The sequence below is a fragment of the Ambystoma mexicanum genome, chromosome 3p, assembly GCF_040938575.1.
Source record: "Ambystoma mexicanum isolate Mex_15411 chromosome 3p, UKY_AmexF1_1, whole genome shotgun sequence".
In the NCBI taxonomy this organism is placed as follows: Eukaryota; Metazoa; Chordata; class Amphibia; order Caudata; family Ambystomatidae; genus Ambystoma; species Ambystoma mexicanum.
The window spans coordinates 893,476,612-893,503,294 of record NC_090925.1 but is presented as its reverse complement, the minus strand read 5'-3'; the positions used below and the strand labels follow the sequence as shown (position 1 = coordinate 893,503,294).

Below are 26,683 nucleotides of genomic sequence, written 5' to 3'. Positions count from 1 at the left end.
CCTGAGGGAATGGCAGGTTGCCTGATGGCGCTCTCCATTCATGGAACATGCACGCAAACGTAACTCATTAACAAAAATAAACCATTGAAAAAGGACTGCAGCTCGCGCAGCAGACAACTCCAGACGAGGAAGGAGAACCCTCGCAGCCCGAAACCGTAAGGTAAGCAAAGTGATAAACTAGCTGCGGTGTAACCAACCAGGGAGTGTTTCGTTCACAAAACACTCCTGCTGTAATCCATACCTGGTATAGATATAAGGAGTCGTGCTCGTACAACACCACCCATTTAATGAAGCACTAAATATGTCAAAACAAAATAAAGTGAGACGATAGCCCGCTGTCAGCAACCCAGAGACTCATAGTTTCTTTGAATACTCTAGGTATTTTGGAACGCTTGAATCAAGGCGTCCAATTAGAAGCAAATCTCAGCTGCCCCGTCCACATGGACCAAACAAATTGGGATTGATAAAATGAGGGTAAGAATTAGTGCACCCTATTGTACCCTTGAGTGTCATTAAGAGAAGGACACATAAGCTTACATTAAACAAAAATTATGTGTCTCTTCCCAATACCCCGTTTCTTCTATTTGCAGGTGTGGTACTCTAGCAACAAAAAAGTCTATGCTGTAAGCAATTGTGGAACAGCACACTACAAAGTGGTGTAAAATTGACCGTGAAGAAACTGGGAAAACTAAAAACAGACCACTGAAACTGGTAGGCCTGATCCAACTTTTGCTTAAAAAAAATAAAAAAATTTAAAAATTTAAAAAAAAGATCGACCATTAGTATGGTAAAAGGTCGCCAAATTATCCTTTGTCTAGCAATAGAAATGTACTCCATAAACACTATAAAAAGAGTCAAACAATTAGGATTCTGGTGTAGTGTGTGAGGTAGAATACCGAGGTATCTCGGTCCTTTGTTATTATATTTTGAAAAAAACACGCATAGATTGGTAACTATTTTAGCAGATTTCTTAAATATCTGCTTTACAAAGAAAACTAAAAGTTGGAGTTATTTTATTTGTAAAGCAGATGACACATGTGCCAGCTAATTTGACATGTGCCTTTTAAGTACATTTTAGTAGTTGTGAAGACAAGCGACAGGGCAAGTTTTTATACCTATCCCCTCACTCTAGATAAATGGACCATCAGCGCAACCCAGGGGTAGAAAATACACAAGGGTTTAGTTTAGTAGGAGGGCAAGATAGGTAGGGGTTGCACATTTGGTAACAATAAAAATGTAAATCATGATGAATATACTTTCTGTTTTCGCCATTTCTAGCGTGGGTGTACTTCATTAGCCCTTTTTACTATTCTGGGAGAGGGAGGTCTGTGTGAGTGTTTCGCCTTTGGCGGGAATCCTTGGGTGTCCCTGTCTAGGCCCCTGTGTGTCTGGGCGGACAGGCAGTGGGGGAGGAGTTTTTCACTCCCCTGCCCTTTGTCTGCCCCAGTGTCTGAATGGAATCAGTGCCCAGGCGGGGACTGGCTGTCCTAACTGGACAGCCACCCGCACCTTTCTGTACACTGCTGAGAGAGATTGCAGAGGAGTGTGCTGAAACTGAATAAAAGGTGAGATTCCTGAGGTGAAAGGCAAGTCGACCAGTGGAACTTGAAGTAACTGAAGAAGGCGACAACCAGATACGCCTGCAGACACATTGCAAGACCGCAAAGCGACCACTACTGTCGTGACCCTGTTTTCCATGCGACAGAGGGGCTCCAAAGAGGAGGACTCCTTCCCTCTGGCTAGTGGGACCAACCAGCCCTGAGACGAACTACAATCTGGGCCATCTCTTGAAGTGCTGTGCCTTTCCAGATCAGCAGACCGTGAATTCCAGCAGACCCCCGACCCAATCATAGTACATAGTCTTGACAAGGCCAAATCCGTCCATGTCATTGCTGAGCTCCAGATGAACCTCCACAAACCCAATCCGACTCATCCAAGTCCCCTCACAAGATTGCAGGACTCCATAAATGGAAGAAGATTGTACCCGGCAAATCATGTCCTTTGTTGGGGCTGCAGAAAAGACACCAAACCGCAGCTTGACCAGAGAAGCTGAAGAAATCTGTGCCAGAGGTCCTCTCTCGAGACTGCTGCTGAGACATACCGTTCATTGTCCTACCTTTCATTGCCATACCAAGGATTCCGGAAACCGGGTCCCTCGCTGTTGCATAGAGGAGAATCCAGCCACAATCAATTCTTCTAACCTAATATCCTGTGGGCTGAAAAGGTATTGCTGATGTTTAACCAAGAATTCGATCGAGAGTGTTGGAGTGCACGTAGAGGTGTCCAGAGTGTCCACCGATACCTCTGACCTAAGCTGTCAGCTTGTGTCCCTTTTTCGAGCCATGTAACAGGTCTCCAACGTTGTGTTAATTATTCTAGCATCCTCAACTTTTGCTGTTCTGCCACTTTGTAAGACTGAGCCCTCTCCAAACTGTGATTTGCATAGAGTTAGGGATCAGACTTTTAAAGCTTTACTTCTTTGAGAAAAGGCCTCTAGAACCTTAAGATCTGCTACTGTTTGACTAACCAACCTTTCTCCTTCCTAAAAGACTATCTTACGTGGTTTTGCCAACTAAATACAATTATTGTATATCTTTGTCTGTGTGCGGTCACACCGATAATATGGTAGAACTGTCATTAGTGTCAAACTCTGTAACAATTGTACCGCAAGCAATTCCCAACTAAGCAGTGGGTATCTGATGTGTGTTGGTTAAGTGATGTGAGTATTTTATGCCAATCCTTGTATAAATAATAATATATTTTAATATAAATGTGTAAGTCTTTCTTTGAATTACTGTACTAACTGGGTTCAGTGTACTTGCCTACAGCTCACATCTTCCTCTTATAAGCCCGACTGCTCCGCCACTCTTCCAAGATTCCATGAGTAGTACAGACTGATACTAAGAGTTGGGACTTGTAGTCCATTGGGATCGTTTTATGACGTCTTACCTAAAGTGGACTTCAGGAAAACTCCTCTAGCAGCCTAATTGATTGTCCTCGACTTCTACATGCCTCGTCGGCCCTCTTCTGCGTCTCGGTCCCTATGGTATTCTGGGACATGTACTTAATTTTACCAAAATTAAGTTTTCTTATTTCTTCAACTCGACAAAGGGCAATAAAAAGGGAGGGATTATGGGTAAAGGTAAAAAGGAGGTTCCTTCCAGTCTTCCTAGTCTGATTTCCCCCCTCCATGTACTCCTCCCGCAGTACACCACACCCAGGGTCAGGATCAGAAAGTGCCTGCTTTTGCCTGGCCACATGAGGTGGGCACTAGGCCAGGTTGCTGGGGAGAATCCCATCAGATTCTTCACATAGGGTAGAAAAGTAATTTTTTCTTACCCGAGTGAGCACACTTTTCACTTTGCTGGTTGTCTAGATTTATTTTTCTCAAGCAAGGCTTCGCTCCAAAACAGTCTTTTTATATGTACTGCGTTTGTTGCATATATCGTTACCAACCAGGGCATGGGGTACCCCAAACGTGCTCTGTTTTCTCCGTAGGCACAACTACTCACCAGGACAATGTATTAGAGTGATAGGACTGCCTGCAGTGTACCCACCTGCTCCCTGAAAAGGAACAAAATGGCTGTTTCTACAGCTCAGTGACCTAGCCATTGTCTTTGTTGTCATTCTTGGTTGTGTTCTACAGTCGTGAGTTGATATAATTTGAGGTTTGCCTATGTCTGCTCTAACTCACAAAGGTTCACCTGCATGAATAGGATTCAGTTTCAATTGGGTGAGGGTTTGCCAGATACCTCAATCAACATCTCTCTGTTGGGCCATGGGGGATGTCCCTGAAAATACGAGTGAGGCTGACCTTCACTGACTGGTTGGCTGCCAAAACTTTAAATAGCACATGGGCTAAGATGTGGAGTTGGTGTCCCAGTGTGCATGTATTTATATATGCATATACAAACACACACAGAGACAGAGCCATATCAGCTAATAGAAATGTAGCTCTAGTAGCTGGGAGACGACAACGCAGTATCCTCATTTTAAACTCCTTAGCCTCCAAATGTGAAGCTATAGGACCAGAGGGAATCAGTCGCCCTTTATGCACTGGAAACTGTTTCACGGTAATCCTCTGCAGCCTTTGAGTGCTCCCCTAAAGCTCCAGGACTGTGTCCAACAGGGAAACAGAGGTGGAAGGTCCTGTTGTCCTGCTAAGGACTAGAGGGTTTACTGTGATTTTATTGCTGAAATAACAGTGACGTACAATTACAAAGTGCAATAACAATCACAAGAAAAAATACTGACATGCCTTTTACATTGCCCATTGTAAAAAGTACCTTTTTTTCTGGGGCACTCCCCCCACCCCCGCCTCCCCAAACCTCTCCTACTCCTAAACTCTCCTTGTCTCCCCCTCCCCTTTATCGCAATTTCAACCTAAATCTGTTTTTATTTTTACACCTAAAACTCACCCCTATTATTACACTTTCTAGCCTTTATCTCAATATTTTTTCTGCTGGTCAGTACTTTTTATCCGCTCTATTAATTCTAGCAATATTTGTTCATCTGTGTAAATTCAGTTGTTATCATTTCCTGCAATATGGTCACTGCATACTGACTAGAGAGCACTGTTGAAGTGGTCCTCAAGTGCCATGCCATAATAGGACTAGATAAGCAAACTTCTTACTTTCCTCTGATGGATCCAGATGTGTCCTGCCAGCAGTGCTACCATCTCGACCTAGCCACATTGGACATGCACCCAAAGTCCACTCGTAGATATTGCTGTGCCTGGGTCCACAGTCGAGGGTGGAACCTTTGTGGTCCTCCAAACTAATTTCCTCTTTTGGTTCAGTCATTCAGATGCCGGGAGAGGTTTGCCAGACATCCTTTTTGACCAGAATAACTACACCCATTGCAATCAAGACTCTGGAACCGACTGCCGCTGCACCCTCATGGCTTGGACCAGATCAGTACAGCCAGCCAACTAGTCGACATCTTGTGGGTCTTCTGCTTCCTAATAGGTTACCGATTCCCTTCCTCAGTACATGAGGGTTTCTCCTACATATCTTTCTCCTGGGTACTGGAACAACTATATTGTTGTGCTCGACTTGTGACGTCACCTCTGCAATCTTCCTTCAAGGTCTGCGTCTTCAAATCTATCTCCTCAACACAAAGCATTAGAAGTGCAAGAGCATCAACTTTAAGATGTTGCAAACAGGAAGTGAAGTGTGCAGGGAATTCAGAAGCCAACCACACAGTGAAAGATGCATCCACAGTGTTCTGGTGCCGGGTCCACATCTGCACTGTCAAACCGATAGAAGAGGGTGGACTGAGCAGAGATACAGGGAAGATTCCAGCCCAGAAATAAAATATGGCACAGATGGAGCAAACTGAGGCCCTGGCTCTTTCGTGACTTGCCTGGCTTAACGGGATTTGGAGATGAGAGGACGTACATCACAAAAGTTGAACACTGGGGCAGGAGAACAGGGTATTTTTAAAGAGAACAGCAGCCCTGGACATGAACCACATGCACTGTGGAAGAGAACAAAGCAAGGCCGTGGAAAGAGATAGGTGGCAATGAAGATGCACTTGCTAAATCATATTCCCTTGAAAATCAGGGCTGCCTGCTAATTGACAGCCCTGTAAGCTCCACAACAGTACTGATTTGCAATTATTTTAACAGTGAAGACTGAACACGATAAAAAAGGGAATTGGGAATCGGCTCAATGGCAGCCATACTGGGGTGAGATGAGAAGACAGAAGATCTGCAATTATTTACCCCGCCAGTTCATCCCCACCGAAAAGATCCCTCTTTCCTCCCCTTCTAGGTCCGATTCAGATTGGGAAGGTTAAGAGCTTTTTCTTTTCCTAGAGTTCTAATAAGTTAAGGACTCTAATTTTAGAATTAAGATGACTACAGTATTTATAAATGAAAGACTTCGAACAATGAGCTTATATATACAAAATTGAAATTTTGATAACAAATGTATTCTGTACTATATACAAAATCAAAAAAGATGAAGGTGTAACAGTGTGAAAATCAGTGTGAACATCAGGAGACATAGCTTACCAAAAAATGAAGCTGTCATTTTTATGGGTGAAAATACAACCTTTTGGCCTGTGATTGTTTGGTCAACACAATTAGCATTTGGTCTTGTCAAAGGGTTTTCTACAAAAAAGAAAAACTGTCTTCTTACCTTGGTACAAAAAGATTTTGAAGGTGTTTGAGAATGGTCTGAATGTATAGGTTGGGTTCTCTGATAATTGGCTGTGGAATAGTCTCTTTGGGGGAAACAAGGGCCATCATCCAGTCTGTATACACATCGACACAAAATTTGACAGTATCTCCTTCCAGTGGGAGAGTCAGACCATAGCAAACAGCCTCCATTGTCCATTTCACCTAGACAGGAGACACAATCATTGGATAACTGATCTATGTTGTTTGTCTTGACTGTACAAAACATGATTATATCTTACTGCATAATTTAGGTATCCACATTTTCAACAACCGCTCATTACTAACTGTTGCCTGGTAATTATTTAACATCACAAATAGCTTAGTAGAGTTCACCTCCATCAACCTATCCCAATTCATATTTAAATGCTGTAATGCTCCATTTGCTTTCAACTGTGGTTGTCCCTATTAAGTTAGTATCTTTGTTATTAATAAGCTGCATCGCCTCCCTCCCCCAACACCATTGCTCACCCACATCAGTATGGTTACCCTCTAACTGTCCCTTTTGAACAATGGCATTAAAAGTCCACAGTTTTCTACTACACTCATCTCTTCATGACCATTTTACAGCAACTGTCCTGTCCCCCTCTAACATTGTAATGCAATACACTACAGTCCCTTGAAAATGATTTCTAAACGTGTTTAAAAGTAAAGTTGTAATTCTCTTAGCAGAGCACCCAAAGGTAAATGTATATATATTAATGGAGAATGTTTTGTACACTCTGCCCAACTTGGACTATGACTACTCTGGGTGTGTTTAAATAAACCCTTCATCACGCTCATGCCGTCCTAAGTATAAGCTTTGCTGCTCAGTATAACTCTTATTTAATCTGCAATTTGTCTTTGTATTGCTGGAACATGTTCTGCCAGTAGTTTAATGTACCTTTGGAGGCACGATTTCCACATAGTTTGTGCAAACCTGAGCAGTTGTGGAACAGCTGCTCCTGCAGGCTTGTTTATGTAGTGCATTGCTGCTGTACAGTCCATCCAGATTGGCACATTCCAAAGAATCTTAATGTTAGACCTACTGTCCTCAGCTCTCAATAAAATGATGGAATGGCTTCCAAGTTGCTGTCCTTGTTCCTTGCACTGAAAGCATGTGTATGGGCACCCCCATCTTTGTAAGAATACAGCTCTTCTAGTCTCCTCCTGATAATGGTTGTTTTTTAACCTCTTTAGTATTGCAGGAATTCAAACTGGAATGCTGCATGTATTCATTAAATTAATGCGCTCAGGACGTGAACATCTACATACTCAGCATTCCATAGATAAAGCGACTGACATACACATCAATATTTGAGCATTATGGAGATAAACGTCTGGGTATTTCACCACTTCAGTGAATTCACCACCTTTGCATTTACAACTACTAGATCATTCAAGACCGCTCCTGCCAGTTATCGCTGTGCAATGAGTCGTTCTTACAGTGGTAGAATGTGTTGTCTGGCATTGGGCGGTAGTGATCAGGACATCGTTCTCATCACTTCACTACATTTCTGACAATCAGAAACAGGAACCCAGTAAAGGAGATCATCAATGCTAGGACTGCATTTAAACATGTATCTAAGAATTTTCTTGGAATGAAAATCCAACTTTTTAGTTTCTACTTTGCTGTGATTTTGGTGACATCAAGCTTAATGATTTATCATCTGATAATGGTAAACCACAATATGCAACTCTTAGGGTTTTTTTGCTAAAGTCACTGTCTGAGACAAGGCTTAGGAAAACCCACCTAGGGTGAACAGTGGTATACCTCTTTGCATCAGCCTGAACTACCCAAGGTTATGTTAGAGTGGCAAGCATCCAGGCTTTGTCTAAGGAGGGAGGAAGGCTTTAGTTGGGAACAAAGACATTCTAGCATACCTTTGTTCAAGAAATCACTTACACATTGAGATATTCCATAAAAATACACTTGAAATACTCTAAGGCACACTGTTGCAATTCTAAGTTCAGGAAAGTAATATAAAAGGAACATATATAGAGTATAGGATCACTTACAATATTAGAGTAGCTTTAAGGATAGCAAATCACACAGTAAACCAACTGGAACCATATATACACACATTCCAAACTTTGAATAACTTTGTATAACTTTTTAACCCAATCCTGAATGAATAGTCCAACCTATCTAGTATTAGTCTCTCCAAGTTCAGATGAGCCACCAGTGGCTGGGGGTGAGTCGGGAAGAGGCAAAACACAGTGTTCAGAGTACTAGGGCCCATGAGGCACCCCCTAGAGTTGAAGGTAAGTAGTTCAGTGGTTACAATTAGGCTCAGGGAGGTTAGTAGGACCCCTGAATGGATACCCCAATTACCAGTGTCCAAGGGCAGGTGGTGTTACCCGTGTGAGTACAAAGGGTTGTCCCCCCACAAATGATACTCTATGGAGATCGGAGAGGTAGCGAGATACAAGCCATCTGCAGCGCCCAGAGCCACAGAAGGACACAAGCAGCTGAGGGGTGAACAGTACCTTTGAGTGAAGATGTCGTTGCTGCAGGATGGTTCCACCAATGAGGTGCCAGCAAAACCAGCCTGTTGTTCGTCGTGCCCTGTGACGAAAAGGAGATTTAGGTGGATCCTGCAACAGCACTCATACAGGGGAACGCCCAGCAACTGATCTTCATGGTGATGGCTGGTTGCTGCCTACTGCAGTCTAGGTGGACAGACAGTTGTTGCAGCGGTCAACTCTACTCAGTTTCTTCGTCCTCGCCTCTGGTGAGGGACTCTCTGGAGCCAATTCAAGTGGTTACAGGCTTAGGGGGATGCCCTCAAAATCACTTGCAAAACCACGCTTCTAGAGACGCTGCACAGATATTCGCTACAGGACACCAGGTATTAGATTTTTGCAGGCCTGGGAGATTGCAGCTCCTCTGGGGATAGTGCAAATGTTCTTCAGACTTGGCAGGTCGATGGAGGGTCGCCAGAGGTATGTTTTCCCGCCGCTGGTAACGGTAGAAGTCGTCCAGAATCTGCAGGTGCAAGAAGAGTTCCGGTCGGGTACAGGAGTTGGTGCAACCTGTTCTCTTGGATGAATGCAAAACACAAGAGGTGATGGATGTAAGGTTTAGAAGTAATCTTAACCTCTGGCATTGCTCTGGGCAACCCTGCAGACGAACGTTCTTTGCCTGCCAGGCCATCACAGAGGGGGAAAGACCATATGCAAATCAGGCTCAATCCCACCCCAAAAGGGGCAGTCCAGCCCAAAATGCTAGGTCGAATCCCTTCTGCACGAGACCACAAGCACCCCCAGACATGTTTCAGCCTTGTGAACATAGAGAAGCCTGAGAAAGGCCATAGGAAGGGAGTCATTCCCCCCCCCCCCCGGCAATGTGAACACTGAAAGCAATCTGGCAAAGGGTTACAGGTGATTTTAACTAACAAAATCCCAACAAATGAAATAATAACGAATGAAAAATATGTTGATTTATTTTTTTTACTTGGGGGGGGGGGGTCCCTACCCCCGCAAAGCCCACATTTCCCCATGCTTCTTACCGCACCCCGGACCCCCACACACTTTTTAACCCTTTACCCACATCCCCCTTATATGTATTTTTCGACATTTATTGATTCGTTTTTTTCCCATTAACATAACTGCATACCCTAGGAAAGACCTGGGGAAGGGAGGCATTCCCCCTGGCGCTGTGGACAGTGCGCAAACAAAACCATACTTGGCAGGTTAGTGAACCAAGTTGGCATACGTTCGGGGAAGGGAGTCATTCCCCCAACTTGCGTGAACTGTGGCAAAGAGCCTAAGATGAGACTGAGAGGAAGGAATTTAGTCCCCCCCAGCCTTTGTAAACTTGAATGAGGGCCTGAAAAGGGTCAGGGGAAAAGTCCGATCCTTACTACGGAGAAACTACAAACCAAGAGAGATCATGGGAAGTGAACCATGACCCCTGGTGTTGTCGACTGCAAAGCAAAGCAAAAGAAATCCCGGGGAAGAGAGGAATTCCCCTTGTTGATCTTTTGGAACATTGGTTTTGAAGTGAGCAGACTTTCAAGTGGGAACCTTCTTTTATGCCTTTGAAAGGGATTGCAACCTGGGTAATGGGAGTAATTCCCTCACAAAATAGTCCCTCCAGGATTCCAAAATGGCGGCTGACAGAGAAGGACGTGTGTAAGTGTGCCCCCCGCTGGGTAGTACCAGAAACAGAGACAATAAAGCTATCCTGTTGACGGGTCATCCCGCCCAGCAAGCGGTAGCCTAAATAAGTGGAGGACACCATCTCACCAAGCGAACGCCTCCGGGAAAAACACTTCTAAGTGAGGACCAAAGCCCCGAGATGCAGCATGCGCCCAGCGCAACAGAGACCCACAGGAAGTCCGCTCATTGAGGAGAAGTCGGAGAGAGGGTACCGAGCAGAGGACAGGAGACTCCAGCCCAAAATCCCCCTCGGGCACGGATAAGCGAGGGGACGAAAGCCCACCACTGCCGGCGAGGGACGCAGCCGAGGGGAACCGACTTCGCCCTACAAGTGCCCTGAGGCGTAGCTATGGGTGGGGTGGGCCGCTTAAGAAGAAGCGTCAGAGCGGCCCCGGAACAAAAGACCCTGGAGTGAGACAGCTGCTACGCAACCCGCAGTTGCAGCATTCCACCCAGGAGGGAAACCAAGGAGAACAAACTAAGGCGGAGAAAGAGGCACCCCCCGCCGGGAGCCGACCCGCGGGAGAAGGCACTGTCAGCTGCAAGTAAGCCTAAAGAAATACCCGACAGGAGGGACAACCCGCTGGCAAAGCTCGACTAAATCGCGAGTACCGGTTGAAACCCAGTAGGAGGGACCCACTTGGCCCCCAGATGAGGACCGGGGCACAACATGCGTGCAATGACCACCCCGTTGCACTACAGCAACAACGAAGTAATATAGGAGGGGCAGATCATAAAGGATTAATGACCGCCAACTGCATCGGGAAAAAGGAAATCCCACACATGGGAGCACAGCACAACGCAGACCCCTATCTGCCTTAAGGGATACATGGAGTCCCTTTCCCATCCTTGCAGAAGCTAACGCCAGTCCCCTCGGGAAGGCAAAAATAGCAGGGAGCCCCGATTGACAACAAACACCTACAAGGCAAGGGAAATTACAACACGGCAGACCCACCGGGAGGTGTGCAGCGAAAATAGAATGAGCGAGAGTACCCCCACCCCTGGCGTAGGATGGGAGAGAGGAAGGGGAAGAACTCAGACCGCCCCCAAGTATCAACAGGCACACCAAGCTCGAATAGAGGAGGGGAGTTCACCAAGGACCCGTCACAAAGGGGCCAGTACCACAGACAAAAGTGTGCCAAGGAAAGATACAAAAGCAATGCTACAGCACAAGCATTTATGTCCAACTCTAGACTTAAAACCACACCCCAAGGACACCAATCCCCCAAAGGAAACAACCCAAAAACATTAAACAACTGTTGATAAACAAAACGACAACGAGGCGGGGAGAGTCCAACCGAGACCCACCCCCCCTTTGCCCCAGGAACGGCAAGCAGCGGGGGAGAAAACCTGACTAAAGAAGACATGGAAAACTGCTTCAAGAAATTTCAGAGCCAATTCCTACTCTCCTTCCAAGAACAATTCCAAACTCTGAAAGAGGACATGAAACAATAGTTGCAGGTAGTGAAAACAGACATCGCAAAACTGGAGGAAATAACCGACACATTGGAAAAAGTGGTCTAACATATGGAAGACGACACCCAAAAATCAGACGAGGTACTACAACACCTATCACGCCTATCGAACAACCTGGTAATCCAATGCGAAGACTTGGAAAACAGATCAAGAAGATTCAATATTAGAATTAAAAACCTTCGAAATCAGTGGACGACAACGATCTGACCAGTACGGTCCTCCAGCTATTCTCGGAAGTACTTGCCGGGGATTTGGAATCCCCAGTCCAGGTAGACAGACTGCACCGAGTAGGCCCAAGGAAGTCAATCGAGCCAGGGTCAGGACCAAGGGATGTGCTCGTAGCAGTGACGCTGTATGGCCAAAAAGAGCACATTCTGTGAAAGGCAAGAACATTGGGTCCACTGAGAGAGAACAGAAAAGTAGTACAACTATTCCAGGACCTGGGAAGTAGGGATACAAGTATGATATGATATGGTATGGTATTTATAACGCGCCTATACACAAGTGTTTCAAGGAGCAACGAGGCAATGGAGGGGGAACAAAGGGAAGACAGACAACGATCCTACTAGGCCAGGTGTCATTCAGATCGCGCAAGTGCATGGGAAGAGGAAAAGGGAAAGGGAAAAGTGCAAGGGGGAAGAGAGAGGAGGGAAGTGCAGTACAAGGGATAGTACAATAACAAGATAAATAAAAACGGCCAGCAAGTGGCAAGTGTATGGTAAGTGCAGAACATAAGTGCTGGTAGGAGGACTGTAAGGATACAGAAAACAGTCTCCAGGTGCAGGGGTTGACAGGGAGGCAGTGCAGGTGGGCAACTGGCGGGCCTAGGCCCAAGATCAGAGGGAGGCCAGGTATCCAGTGCAGTATCTGTCCGGAAAATCAACAGGGGAGAGGGGAAGTGAAAGCAGAAGCAAAGAGGAAGGTTTTGAGGTGCTTCCAGAACCAGAGATGGTTCTCCTCAAGATTCAGGGAGGCAGGAAGGCTGTTCCAGAGGGAGGCCCCTGCCGAAGAGAGAGATCTACCACCAACTCGTTGCTTGGAGAGGCGACTGACTGAGGGAGTTGGAGGTGGATGAGCGAAGAGCTTGAGAAGGAAGATATTTAGAAAGAGAGGGTTGAAGGTATTTTGGCCCCAGCCCCCAGACGGCCTTGTGGACAATGCAGAGGGTTTTGAACTTAATCCTCGCAGCCACTGGGAGCCAGTGCAGAGATTTCAGTCCTGGAGAGATACGATCCCTGGGCTTGAGGCCAAGGACAAATCTCGCAGTCCTGTTCTGGATAAGTTGCAGAGGGCGGAGAGTAGAGGCAGGCAGATTTAGATAGAGGCTGTTACAATAGTCCAGCTTAGAGAGAACCAGGGCTCTGGAAACAGTGAGCTTCTGGGGGAAGGAGAGGAAAGGAAAAATACCTCTAAGGAGGTGCAGCTTGTAGTGTGACTTCTTAGAGACATCAGAGATGTGAGGAAAGAAGGAGAGTGTGGAGTCGAAGATGACCCCGAGGTTTTTAGCCATGCAGGTGGGAGCGGGAAGAGGGCCAAGTGAGGCCGGCCAGAGAGCTGCAGGGAAGGAGGGAGTGGGTGTGCCGATGAGTAGAATCTCAGTCTTACTGGCATTAAGGCAGAGGTCATTGGCGGCACAGCACTCCTGAATAGCAGACAGACAGTCAGAGATGGGGGAAGGAGAAGCGGAGGCCGAGGGTATCATGAAAATGAGCTGAGTATCATCCGCATAGCACTGAAAGTTGGGGCAGAGAGCGGCAATGCGGTGGGCAAGGAGTGCCAGGTATTGGTTGAACAGCCAGGGAGAGAGGTTAGATCCCTGGGGGACACCACAGGTAGAGACAAAGATATCGGAGAGGAAAGACCCAAGTTGGACCTGGGAGGGCCGGTCAGAGAGGAAAGAAGTCAGCCACGCCAGAGCCTGACCATTGATACCCAGGTAATCATGGAGACGGTTGAGCAGGATGGCATGGTTGACAGTGTCAAAGGCAGAGGAGAGATCAAGTAATATGAGAACACATGGGGTGTTAGAGTCAAGGTTGGAGAGCAGGTCTTCACGGATGTTCAGGAGAGCAGTTTCCGTGCTTCTGGCAGCTCTGAAGCCAGACAGATCGTCATGAAGACAACCAACAGATTCAGTGTGGAGACTGAGCTGGGAGATGGCCAGTTTCTCCAGGAGCTTGCCCTGGAAGGGGGTGAGGGAGATTGGGCGTTAGTTAGCAGGGCAGGAGGTGTCGGCAGAGGGTTTCTTAAGAAGAGGGTGCACAAGGGAGTGCTTCAGGGGGGATGGGAAGACTCCAGTGGTGAAGGAGTGATTGCAGAAATCAGCCAGGGCAGGAGCCAGGGAGACTATGTGGTCCTTGATAGTTTTGGAGGAACAGGGGTGAGCCTGTTTCGACGAGACTTTCATAGATCGGACTTGTCTGGAAACCATGTCTGCGGAGAACAGGGGAAAGGCAGAGAAGGAGGGAGGTGAGGTGGCTGCAGAGAGGAGGAGTAAGGAGTGGGGAGGGGAGCTGAGGGTGTGGGGGGGGGTGGCAGGGGAGGGGGAGTTTCCACCTGCCGCGCTCCAAGTACCGGCAATGCGCCGCGAACAGAGAGAGAAGCAGGAAGGCCGGAGACCCAAATTTGGCGCTGGGTTAATATTTGGGATAGTTGGGTTAGGGAGGGAAGGGGAGGGGGCAGTTGGGGAAGGGGGATCCGGGGGGCTATAGCTATACGTAACAGCATGGCAACAGTCAAGAGGAAGAAGGGACTCAGGAGGCAGTAAATAAGAAAGGATGGGTGACATGAAGATAGCGGCCTGGAACGTCCGGGGGCTAAATAACTACATTAAACGCCACAGAGAAATTACATAACTTAAAAGACAGAAGATGGATATAGCCCTACTGCAAGAAACATACCTAACCAAAACAAAACAAGAAGTAATACATCGAAAGTGGAAAGGGCAGTGGTGGGAGCCACATATTCAGCGTATGCTAGGGGGTATTAACGTGGATAGTGCCACACGTTCCGTTTAAGACACTACAATCGGAAGTTGACAAAGACGGGAGGCTGGTGTGGATAAAAGGGCTGGTGAAGAACAGAGAAATATGTATTATTAACACATATGCCCCGAATCAAGACACTGCAGCGTATCTGAAAACTCTATACACCAAAATTGGCCCCTGCATGGACAGCACAGTAAATGGGGGGGGGATTTTAACTGCGCCCCAGACCCACTTATGGATAGGTCAGATATGAAAATAACACCCAACACAGGCAGCGAAAGCAGTTCGTACATTATTGTAAACTTTCAGATGTCAGACGTATGGAGAGAACACCACCCACAGGAACGGGGATACTCACATTTTTTGGCCCCACTTAACATATACCAGACTAGACTATGTATTCATGGGGGCTGAAACGACACGTGATGTGACACAAATAGATTATAGAGCAATAGTCCTCTCTCCGATCATGCACCAATCATAGCTACATGGCAATTAAGACCGCCAAGAGCCAGGATCCCGACATGGAGGTTGGGAACAGAATCACTGAAGGACACAGCGTTCCGGGAGGGCTGAGGAGTGAGATAAAGGAATTTTTCGAAATTAACACCGGAAGTGTGAACTCAGCAGGGACACTATGAGAAACCTTCAAGGTGGTGGTCAGAGGGGCGGCAATGACCAAATCCAAGGGGCTACAAGAGGTGATAACGCGAGACCTACAGAAAGCAGAGCAGAAGTTAGAACAGTTGACGCGTAGAGGAGCCCAGAATAGCGAAGATACTAAGGCTATGACTAAGCTACAACAAGAATGTACAGATCACTGGGAGAGATTAAGCAAGCTAAGCTACAGGAAATATATAGAGAGACAGCACGCGGAAGGAGACAAAGCAGGGAGACTGCTAGCTTGGCTGTACAAAAGTGAGTCCCCAAAGCAGCCTATCAGAGAGATTCTAGTGGGAGAGGGGCAGTTGCAGAATACGCAAGAAGGGGTGAACAAATGTTTTCTAGAATACTGTAAACTGCTATTCGAAGATCCCACAGTAGACGAGGAGATTAATATACAAGAAGCCTTAGAGGAAATCACGCTCACTAAACTAAGGAGTGAGGATAGAGAGAATCTGGAAATGTCAATCACGACAACAGAATTAGACCTGGTGATACAGCTACTGCCTACTAGTAAAGCCCCGGGAGCAGATGGGTTACCAAGTGAATTCTATAAGACGTACAGGAACAAACTACTACTCCCAATGTTGGCGATGTTTAATGACTAAAACAAGAGGGTCCGCACTGCTGTGGGTTCAATTAATAATTAGTTTGAGTAACAAGTTATTTGTCAGGGTGTACCACAAGGGTATCACTCAAATGTGTAGGCTGTAGCAGACTCTGAAAGTAAACAGGGTAGTCTGATGATTGAAAAATCGTAAAAAATATTTAACAAAGAAATAGTTGTGCAAATAATACATAAACAACTAAACATAAAGCAATATAACAAACATATAAATGCATTTGTTCAATGGTTGGAAGGTTAATAGTCAAGAGACACCAAACACAAAACCTAAATGTAGGTTTTTCTTCAAACCTTTGAACAAAGTAGACAAAAGAGAATTCTAAAAGAAACTGGACAACAAATTGCCAACTGTATGGTGGCCTAGATCCCAGCCAATATTCTCATTTATGGCTTATATTGGGCCACTGCACAAGTTGTTCTCAAAAGAGTTGGCAGGAGTAAAATTGTTCTATGTCCTACGATTTGTTGACAGGTCTGCCTACGTGTGCGTGTCAAAAGTTAGTGACATAAACAGTAAATTTAAATTGACATCATTAGACCACGTTTCGGCAAAAGTGCCACCTGTCTGGCCAATAGTTCCACAACATAGTTAAAGGTGCCTTCCTCAGGGCGAAATACCAAACAACAACTGGACCCTGTGGGGAAGCAGACATAAACCAAGTAAATAATATGAAACAGATGAACCCTTTCTATTCAACTACCCATATTGCTTAAAGAGAAAGTCAAATGCCCAAAGGCATAAAAATTACCAAATCAATTCGCTGTGGGTGAGTGGAGATAGCAGGCGCGTAGTGAGCCAGGAATCCCAGCACAGAGTGTCTGGATGGGTGGAAGCGGGGTGACTCACGGCAGGGCTACATCAACAGACAAGGGGCCACATCAGAGAAAACACGCTCTCTGGCAATTAAATAAAAGATGTTCCAGAAACAAGGGTGCATAAATGATGCTAAACAGGTAATATATTGTTGAAAAGTGGGTAACTACCTTTCACAAATATGTTTAATAGGGAACGCTGGAGTGAATGAATTCCTAATGTTGCGTTCCGCGGAGTACCTGGGATGACTCCTAAGGTCCGTCAGTTGACATTAAATTAATGGACCTAAAAATTAAATGTGCATGTAGATATGAAATTAGATGTGCATTTGGTGTCTCTTAACTATTAACCTTCCAACCATCAAACAAATGCATTTATATGTTTGTTATATTGCTTTATGTTTAGTTGTTTATGTATTATTTACACAACTATTTCTTTGTTAAATAAATATTTTTTACGGTTTTTCAATCATCAGACTACCCTGTTTGCTTTCAGAGTCTGCTACAGCCTACAAATTTGAGTGATCCCCTTGTGGTACACCCTGACAAATAACTTGTTACTCGAACTAATTATTAATTGAACCCACAGCAGTGCAGACCCTCTTGTTTTAGTCTAGTTCTTAATCCCTCTCCTCACTGCTTATGGGATAATTCCCCCCTTTACTTTGTGTTAGGCGATGTTTAATGAAGCATTAGACAAAGGAACGTTGCCAAAAACACTACGGGAGGCAATAATTATCCCACTCCTAAAGCCTAAAAAACCAGACACAGAATGCAGGTCGTATAGGCCCCTATCATTACTTAATCAAGATAGTAAGATTCTAATTGCAGTGATGGCCAACAGGCTAAAACCAATGATACACAAACTGATACATACAGATCAAACAGGATACGTGCCGCATAGAAACATAACAGAAACCCGAGTCGCCTCCACCATGTCATAGACCACACCCAAGAGAGCATGCAAGAGATAGCAATAGTCTCACTAGATGCAGTTAAGGCATCCAAATCAGTCAAATGGCCCTGGCTGCTAGTGGTGTTAGAAGAGTATGGGATAGGGCCCACATGTCTGAAATGTGTATGGTTACTCTACAGCGAGCAGACGGCACGGGTCAAAACAGGGGCCATTATCTCAGAGGAATGGCAGCTAAGCAGAGGCACTCGACAAGGATGTCCATGGTCACCAATGTTGTTTATCCTAGCTCTCGAAACCCTGGCAGCATACTTAAGACAGCAATACGAGGAATTGAAGTATGCAGGGAATAACACTTGATATCGCTTTATGCGGAAGATATGTTACTATATTTCATATACCCCAAAGAGAATTTACAATACATTTTAGAAGTGATGGAAAGGTATGCGATCATGTCCGGTATAACTATAAACCCACGCAAGTCAAGTGGGTTCCCGCTGGCAGATATGGGATACATTACTCACCGTAATCGTATTCCTGATGCTTGTATCTGCTTAGATTCACATGCTGTGCATAGGCCGACATCTAGTGGCAGCTGCAGAGTACAACAGTTTGTTTTTCGAAACTCGAAAATGGGCGTCGACACAGGGCGTGCCAGTAATACTATCCCTAGTGTGATGTCCACTGTACCCATGGTCCCTCATGTGTCTAGGACCCTGAGATTGTATTTTTTCTGACATGAGGTAGCATGAGGAGTAGCGCGAGCACAGATAATCCAAGCAGATAGATAGATAAGACTACAAGCATCCATGCGCTTTCTCTCAGAGGGGAAGGAAGGGTGGGTCGCATGTGAATCTAAGCAGATACAAGCATCAGAAATACGATTACGGTGAGTAATGTATCCCTTCTGAGGTTTGTGGAATCTGCTTAGATCACATGCTGTGCATAGATTAGTGAGCAGTGTTAGAAGAAGGAGGTGGGATGTGAGAAGGGTCATGAGCAAATAAATGTCTTAGAACCGCTTGTCCCACTTGATTATCTGTCTTGGAATGGGTGTCAATGCAGTAGTGCTGAGTAAACGTGTGAGTAGAGCTCCAAGTAGCTGCTTTGCAAATGGTGTCAAGGGGTACATTTACAATGAAAGCCAGAGTGGCCCCAATGCCTCTTGTAGAGTGGGCTCTTGGCGTGAAAGGCAAAGTTCTTTCAGAAAGGGAATAACACAGCTGGATACAGTTAACAATCCACTTAGAGATAGCGCCTTTAGAGATGCGATCTCCCGCTTTGCCTGTAGCTACGGAGACAGTTGGTCTGTTTTCCTTAGCGGTCTGGTTTTGTTTACATAGTATAGGACCGCCCTACGCACATCTATGGTGTGCAGTTTCACCTCAGCCGAGCTTTGTGGGTCTTGGAAGAAAGCCGGAAGCTCGATGGACTGGTTCACGTGGAATTTAGAAATAAACTTAGGTGAGAACCTAGGGTGTGTACGTAAAACCAGTTTATCTTTATGAACCGTAAAGAAAGGATCCTGCACTGACAGAGCCTGAATTTCACTGACCCTTCTTATAAATGCACTTGCTACTAAGACGGCCGTTTTATAAGTCAGGTGTTTGAGACTGCTTTTATGCATGGGCTCGAATGGGGGGGCCCATGAGTTTAGATGGCACCACGTTAAGGTCCCATCCTGGTGGTGGGTTTGAAATTGGAGGGTGAAGTCTCTTTACCCCTTCCATGAATGCTTTAATCACTGGTACTTTCCACCACGACACATTGTTATGGGAGGTGGTAAATGCTGATAGCGCTGCCAGGTGTACCTTTAGTGAGTTAAAAACCAACCCTGCGTCCAGCAGGTGGAGCAGGTATGTGACAATAGTGGAAGGAGTGCAATCAACTGGGTTGATTTGCTTATTCTGGCACCAGATAACGAATCTCTTCTATTTGTCAAAGTAGCAGTGCCTCGTGTTTGGCTTCCTAGATTCTCTTAGGATGTCCATACATGTCTGCGGTAAATTGAGATGTCCAAACTCTATGACCTCAGAAGCCATGCTGCCAGGTTCATTGAGTTGGGCTGAGGATCCACCTTCTGACCTTGGTGCTGGGACAGTAGGTTGAACCAGCCCGGGAGTTTGATGGGTTCGCACAGTGCTAGTCTGCGTAAGTGTGGGAACCACGGTTGTCTCGCCCACATGGGAGCAACTAGGAAGAGCGTCATCGATTCTCTGTTCATCTTGTTGACCACCTTCCTGATGAGGTGTTGGTGGAAAAGCGTACGCAAACATCCCTGACCAGTTCATCCACAGGGCGTTCCCCCGGGAGTCTGGTTGGGGGGAACCTGGATGCAAATCCTGGGCACTGCCTGTTTTTGCTTGTGGCGAATAGGTCTATAGTGGGGAAACTCCATTGAGAGAAGAGATCTTCTACGATTTCTCTGTGTAGACACCATTCGTGTTCCTCTCGGAGGGTATCTCTGCTCAAAGCGTCCGCCAGAGAATTGAGATTCCCTGGAACATGTTGAGATGACAGGAAGATGTTCCGTCTGAGTGCCCTTATCCAAATTTTCTGGGCAAGCTTGGACAGATTTGGCGAACGAGTCCCTCCTTGCTTGTTCAGGTAAAACATGGCTGTAGTGCTGTCCGTCAGGATCTGCACTGACAGGTTCAACAGGTAGGGCTCGAACGCCTTAAGCGCTCTGAATACTGCCAGAAGCTCTAGCAGATTGGTACGATTCTTGGCCACTGAGCGAGACCAGGGACCCTGAGCTGTGTGGTGGAGATGGTGTGCTCCCCACCCTGACAGGCATGCGTCCGTTGTGACTACCGCCTGTATCTCGAGATCGTAAAAGGGTTTCCCCTTGGACAGATTTTCTCTTGTCCACCAGTGAAGGCTTTGTACAAGCGTTGGCGAAACGATCACTAGATCGTCCCACTGACCACTTGCCTGAGACCACTGTTTCGCCAACCATTCTTGCATGGGACGCATACGCAGGGACCTGTGGGGGACCAGGTAAATACATGACGCCATCATGCCCAGCAAACGCATTGCTTTGTGTACCGTTATCTGGCGACCGGCCTGATATTGCGGAATTTGCAGCAGTATATTCCAAATTCTTTCATCTGATGGAAAAGCCAACCCCTCTTGTGTGTTTAGGACAGCTCCTAGGAACTGTTTGGAGGTGCTTGGCACCAGACTTGACTTTTTCTCGTTTATGGAGAAACCTAATTCGAAGAAGAGGTTGATCGTTCTTTGAATGTTTGTTCTGCAAATTACTGGGGTCTCCCCCGTGATGATCCAGTCATCCAGGTAAGGGTACACTGGGATTGCCTCCCTGCGTAGGTGTGCCGCCGCCACTGCCTGTACTTGGTGAATACCCTTGGAGCCGAGGCTAGCCCGAAGGGCAGTACCTTGAACTGGTAGTGCTGACTGTCCACCTTGAAGCGCAAGTATCTTCTGTGCGCTGGGATCATGGGAATATGAAAATAGGCATCTTTCATGTCCAATGTTGCCATGTAATCCCCCTTTTTTAGGAGGGGGATTACCTCTTGGAGAGTAGTCCTGCGAAATTTTTGGGGCTTGACATACTTGTTTGCAGGCCGTAAATCCAATGCTGGGCGCATTGTCAAATCTTTTTTTGGCACAAGGAAGTAAGTTGAATAAATACTCTTGTTTACCTGGAGTCCCGGGAAGAGTTCTATCGCGTCCTTTGCTAGAAGATTGGCGATCTCTTCGAGGAGGATCTTCTGGTGGTCTAATGAATGTATTTTTTGCTCTAACAGTTCTATGCAGTATCCTGCGGACACTGTGGACAGCACCCATCTGTCTGATGTGATCCCTTCCCAAGTGTCAGGATTCCATGGTACATTTCTAGAGTTTCAAGGGTTCATAACCTTAAAAGACATACCATTACAATTCCAAGGTAAATTAAATAGACTTACACATTTACATTACTTAATTAAGAATTCACCATTAGTATCAGAAAACCTTTTGAATGTAGTTTACTTAGAAGTGTGATGTTTGGGTTATGTTTGGATTGACAATTGAACTAGTATAAATATTCCTTAATGTACACATCCAGGAATCACTTGACTCCCCAAAGCAAGACAGAGTTTTTTCTGCAGCACTGATTGGTTTAAATAGTTATGAGGTCATTTGGAATGTTGCTACGAGTTTTCAACTGCCTTTCATTTTAGTATCCTTTGAGACAGGTCAGAGTTTAGTTAGCTCTAGCAAAGATTATATTTAAGTATATTTAATTCTTAGTATTTCAAGAAGATTTTAGAATTTCCAATTACTACTAATTCTAAGCTGAAGTGAAGTTTATCCAAGAAGCTGAAGAAGTCGTACAGATGAAGCAAGCTAAGTTTATTTAAATCTCCAAAGTCTAATGTCAAGGATTTTCAGTTCGAATTACTTTTGAAAAAGACTGTGTGGAAATCAAATGCTAATATTTATTCTTTATTGAGGAAAATAAGATTCAGTATTACTTTTTGAACTTTTATTGTTACTCTTCAATTCTGCTTCTGAAAGTGTTTTTTCTGAACAACTGCGCGTTTAATATTTACTAACCAGGCCCGCGTAACTCTTTGTGTATTACTCGCATGTTTGTTTTTCTCGCTCGCAGTTCTTTCGGGAGTGTTATTTTTCGGTTCGAGTATTACGTCACGCACGGCTCTGAAGTTAGAAGAAGGAACCTTACGAACGTTAAAAGCGCGTGTAAGCGTCGTGACGTCGTTTCAGGAAGTGCTCGTTTTGCAGGACTATTATATTGAGCATGATAAGTGCTGTGACAATTTTTTGTTCTGAAGGCATCGTCTCGAAGGACAATTGAGTAGAGAAGTGTCGTTTTTCAGGAAGTAAACGGCTAGTGGAACTCTTAACAGCAAAATTAAGGAGGTTACATTTTTTGACATCGTAATTTATTGCAAGTTTATAAAGACTAATTCAAGTAACAGACTTTCCATATGCAATAAATACGAGAATAAGTATTTTAAGAAGTTCATTTATGAAAAATATATTGTGAATTGAGTAGTTGGAAAAAGCTTATTAGTCAACAAAGGATTTAACAAAGACATTTCTTAAAGAAAATATTATCACAGTAGAAGAAGAAGGAAACATTGAGTTCTGATTACCAGACTTCAGCTCAGCTACAACTGAATAAGCCTATCAGCAATAAAGCATAGGCTACAGGTACTACAAGGAGAGTGGTAACATTTTAGTAACCTTAGCTAGAGTGGATTGATTATTAATATATACATATATATTTGTCTCCGAGATCTCACAGACACTGAGGTGTATTTCCAGCTCCAGAGAACTACAGTGCCAGCCAGTGAAGATCTGTCTTTTGTTATTTTCTCCTCTATTCCCCTTTCCCCTTGGGTTTGTCAGCTTGGTAGTTTTATCAGTTTAAGGACTGTTGGGCAGGCAGACTTAGGGGGTCTGGTGGGCCCAGCATCACTCCTGTAGGAAGAATCAATTTGGACCTGACACCAAGCTTGGGTGAAGTTGGAAATGCATCCCCCTACTGGGGGACCCTGAACGGAATGTTACTGTTTCGGGGGAGGCGTGCCGCCGCCTCTATTGGGGCTGCCTCTACCCTTACCACGTCCTCTCTTGTTACCCCTGCCATAACCCTGGGTAGACTGCTGGTTGTTGTTCCATGGTGTACCCTGCCCCTGGGAATAGTTGGAGCCTCTTTGGGAATTTTTGGCCGCGTGGGTGATGAAAATTGCCATTCCCTCTTTGATTCGGGGGTTTGTTGGTTAACTGGCCCAGGGATTTGAGAGTCTCGTACTCATCCTTGGCATTTTTTAGCGCTTGTCTATTAAATATGCTTGTGTCTCGGGTGTGAACCCAGATTGTCTTAACCAAGCATGTCTTTTGATAACAGGGCTCTCTGCCATCAGTCTGCCGGCGTTATCTGCGGCATCAAAGGTTGCTTTAAGGATGCAACCAGACACGGCTCTTCCCTCCGACGCAACCTGTGCCAAATGGCCTTTTAAAGGTTCCGGGGCAGAGTAGATGAGTGCCGCAACCTGTTCCTACTGGTGGTAGTTGTAACTCGCCAGTAGGGTGGTGGAGTTGGCAATCCTTGCCTGGTAGGTGAAAGTGGAGGCTACCTTTCTACCCAAACCATAGATCTTTTTGCTCTCCTCGTCAGGGGGAGCTTCAGACGACGATAGGGGCGTTCCCGCCCTCTTTCGGGTGTTTGTCACTACCAGGGAGTCTGGTTTCAGTTGCCCCCTAATGTACAGCGGGTCTGACTGGGCTGCCCTGAATAGTGTTTCGATCCTGGGGTTTACTGCCGTGGTGAGGTTGGGATTTAGAAGGGAAGGGTCTATTCTCCTCTGTATAGATTTGAGAATAGGGATGGCCTGGGCAACAGATCTCCTTTCTCCCACTAGCTCCTCGGCAAAATCCCTCTCTTCCTGTGCTCCCTGGGTATCTATGCGGAAGTGTTCTGCCGCTCTGGACAACACCTAATTCAGGAGAGGCTAGTTGTCGACCGGGGAGTCAGTAACCAGAGGTTCTTTGTCTACTGGGGAGTCTACCCTGTAGGTTTCTGGGTCATCTCTTCCTCCTCTTGGTACTCGCCATCCCCATAGTAGTGCATCCCAGTTTGGTCTCCCAACGTGCCCAAATCTGGATCCTCAATCAAAAGTGGATCCTCATTATATTGAGAGTAAGGCTGTATAAAGAAGGGGTCCGAAGACCGACTGTGTTGGTGCTTCAACCCAGGATTTCTTACTTGGGGGTACCGGGTCCCTAGACCCTGAGGGTGTAGCCCCGTTAGGGGTATAGGAAAGGAAGTGCTCAGGATTCTTGGCATAGAAGTCTGCCAGGGATGACATCCTAGACATAACTCTGTCTATGTCCTCACTAGACCATTCCTTAGAGCTGGGGATTACTCTTTCCTGGGAGAGTTTCCCTGTTCTATCCTGACTGGACCTATGGCCTTGTGCAGGGGTCTTGGGTAAATTAATAGAAGAGTGTGACCTGTCTGTCTGTTTCTGTGGCGTAGAAGACTGTGACTTGTCTGTTTCTGTGGTGTAGAAGAAGGTTGAGAGTGCTTCTTCTGCTGTTTCCCCCCTCCCCGTGGGTGGAAGAGTGTTTCCCTGGTTTTTTCGCTCCTTCTGAGCCTTTCAACGTCTGGTGTCGAGATTTGGGCGTAGTGTCCCTATCTCTAGAGTGTGGAGGTCGGGACTCGGGAGCAGCCGTCACATGGTCTGCTGATGCTGACTCCTGGAGTGCGGCCTGGGGAGAGAGGTCGGCTTAGTCTTCTGGCGATCGAACCTCCGTTACCTTAGGGAGCGAGGCACTTTTGGCAACAGTAGATGGTTGCCTGGTGTCATGCGGTGATTCTGAACGAGAACGCCCAGAGGACACTGATTCGGTGGACCGTTCTCTGTGTGCCTCTTTCCGAGAACTTGACGTGCTTGTCAAGTCTCGGTTGGACTTCGCTTGTTTAGTGTTAGTGTTGTGGGTAGCGCTCGTGTCGCCGGGGGTTTTCCCCATAGCTGCCATGCCGGACAACCTTCCGAGGCCATGTTGCCCTGCCGTCCGAAAGCACAGCGTCGCTGCTATCACTGAAGGTGCCCTCCACTGCCATGGCCTCTTGTTGCCTGGCGTGGTGGGCCCAACGTTTGATCGAACGGTCCTTTAGGGTCTTCGGTTTAAACCGACTATACGCTCTGCAGTTCGCCTCGGGTGGTCCCTCGGCAAGCAGAGGTTACACGTGGCGTGTCTGTCAACCCAAAGGTACTTGTGGTTGCACTTGGGGCAAAATTGGAAAGGGGTACCATGCATAAGCACCCTGTGGCAGCGGGCTAGTGTGTATGTAGGAATATATAAGAAAATGTACCTATGTATATATAGAGTGCAGAGTATGTACCACCCCCCACCCTCCCTACTTGCAGGGCCGAGGCAAGAGGCCTTCCAAGGCCTGGGCTGAGGCTAGAGGCCTTCCGAGGCCCAAGTCCGTTGTGCAGCTCTCAACGGTTGTTTTCTTCTCCAGGCCGGCGTCGAGTGACGAAGTTCGGTGACTCGACGTTGGGGTGGAGAAAATGGGGAAATATTAAGATAATTAGCAAAATTATGGCTAAGGCCAGGGAACTCCGCGGGATGCTTCCGATCAGTATGGCGGAAAAAAAAACAATCCGAGGGTCCTAGACACATGAGGGATCATGGGTACAGTGGACGTCACACTAGAGATAGTATTACTGGCACGCCCTGTGTCGACGCCCATTTTCGAGTTTCGAAAAACAAACTGTAATACTCCGCAGCTTCCACTAGATGTCGGCCTACGCACAGCATGTGATCTAAGCAGATTCCACAAGCCTCCGAAATAGGTATACCAAAACAAGAGTTGCCAATACTTCAGATAGACTGGGAAACCGAGAAGTTCCGATACCTGGGGATAGAGATATATCATCCTACGGGGGCGGAACACAAACAGAATACAGAAAGAGCATTATCCAACATTAAAAAAGCATGATTTTTTGGGCAGAATTGCCATTGACGATGATGGGGAGGGTATTGCTGCTGAAAATGGTAGTTCTACCCAGGCTGTTAGATTGTTTCATGAACATACCACACGAGATACCCAAACGATTTTTCACTGAACTGCACAGCACATGCAGAGACTTTATTTGACACAACCCAAGGAACCGAATGGCACTGCAGAAACTACAGAACACACTATGAGCAAGGGGGCATTAGACTATCACATTTTGAGGTATATTACTTAGCAAGTCAGTTGCAATTCGTGACCAGGTGGCTCTCAGAAACACAAACATCTGAATCTCAACTATTAAACGCAAACAGCACCCCGTAGTTCCTAAACGAAAGAATGTGGTTGCCTAAACAATGCAGGGAGGGAGGAGGGAAACTAC

At 46.0% G+C, this 26,683-nt stretch overlaps 1 protein-coding gene across 6 annotated transcripts in view; it reads right to left on the bottom strand.

Annotated features, from left to right (window-relative positions):
- RALGAPB (Ral GTPase activating protein non-catalytic subunit beta) overlaps positions 1-26,683 on the bottom strand; it is a 2,501,232-nt gene that overhangs the window by 2,232,132 nt on the left and 242,417 nt on the right. For all 6 annotated transcript variants that reach the window (XM_069652125.1, XM_069652127.1, XM_069652128.1 and 3 more), the window contains exon 5: positions 6,144-6,346. In XM_069652125.1, coding sequence (XP_069508226.1) covers positions 6,144-6,346 — 203 coding nt within the window. The remainder of the gene's footprint in view (positions 1-6,143; positions 6,347-26,683) is intronic.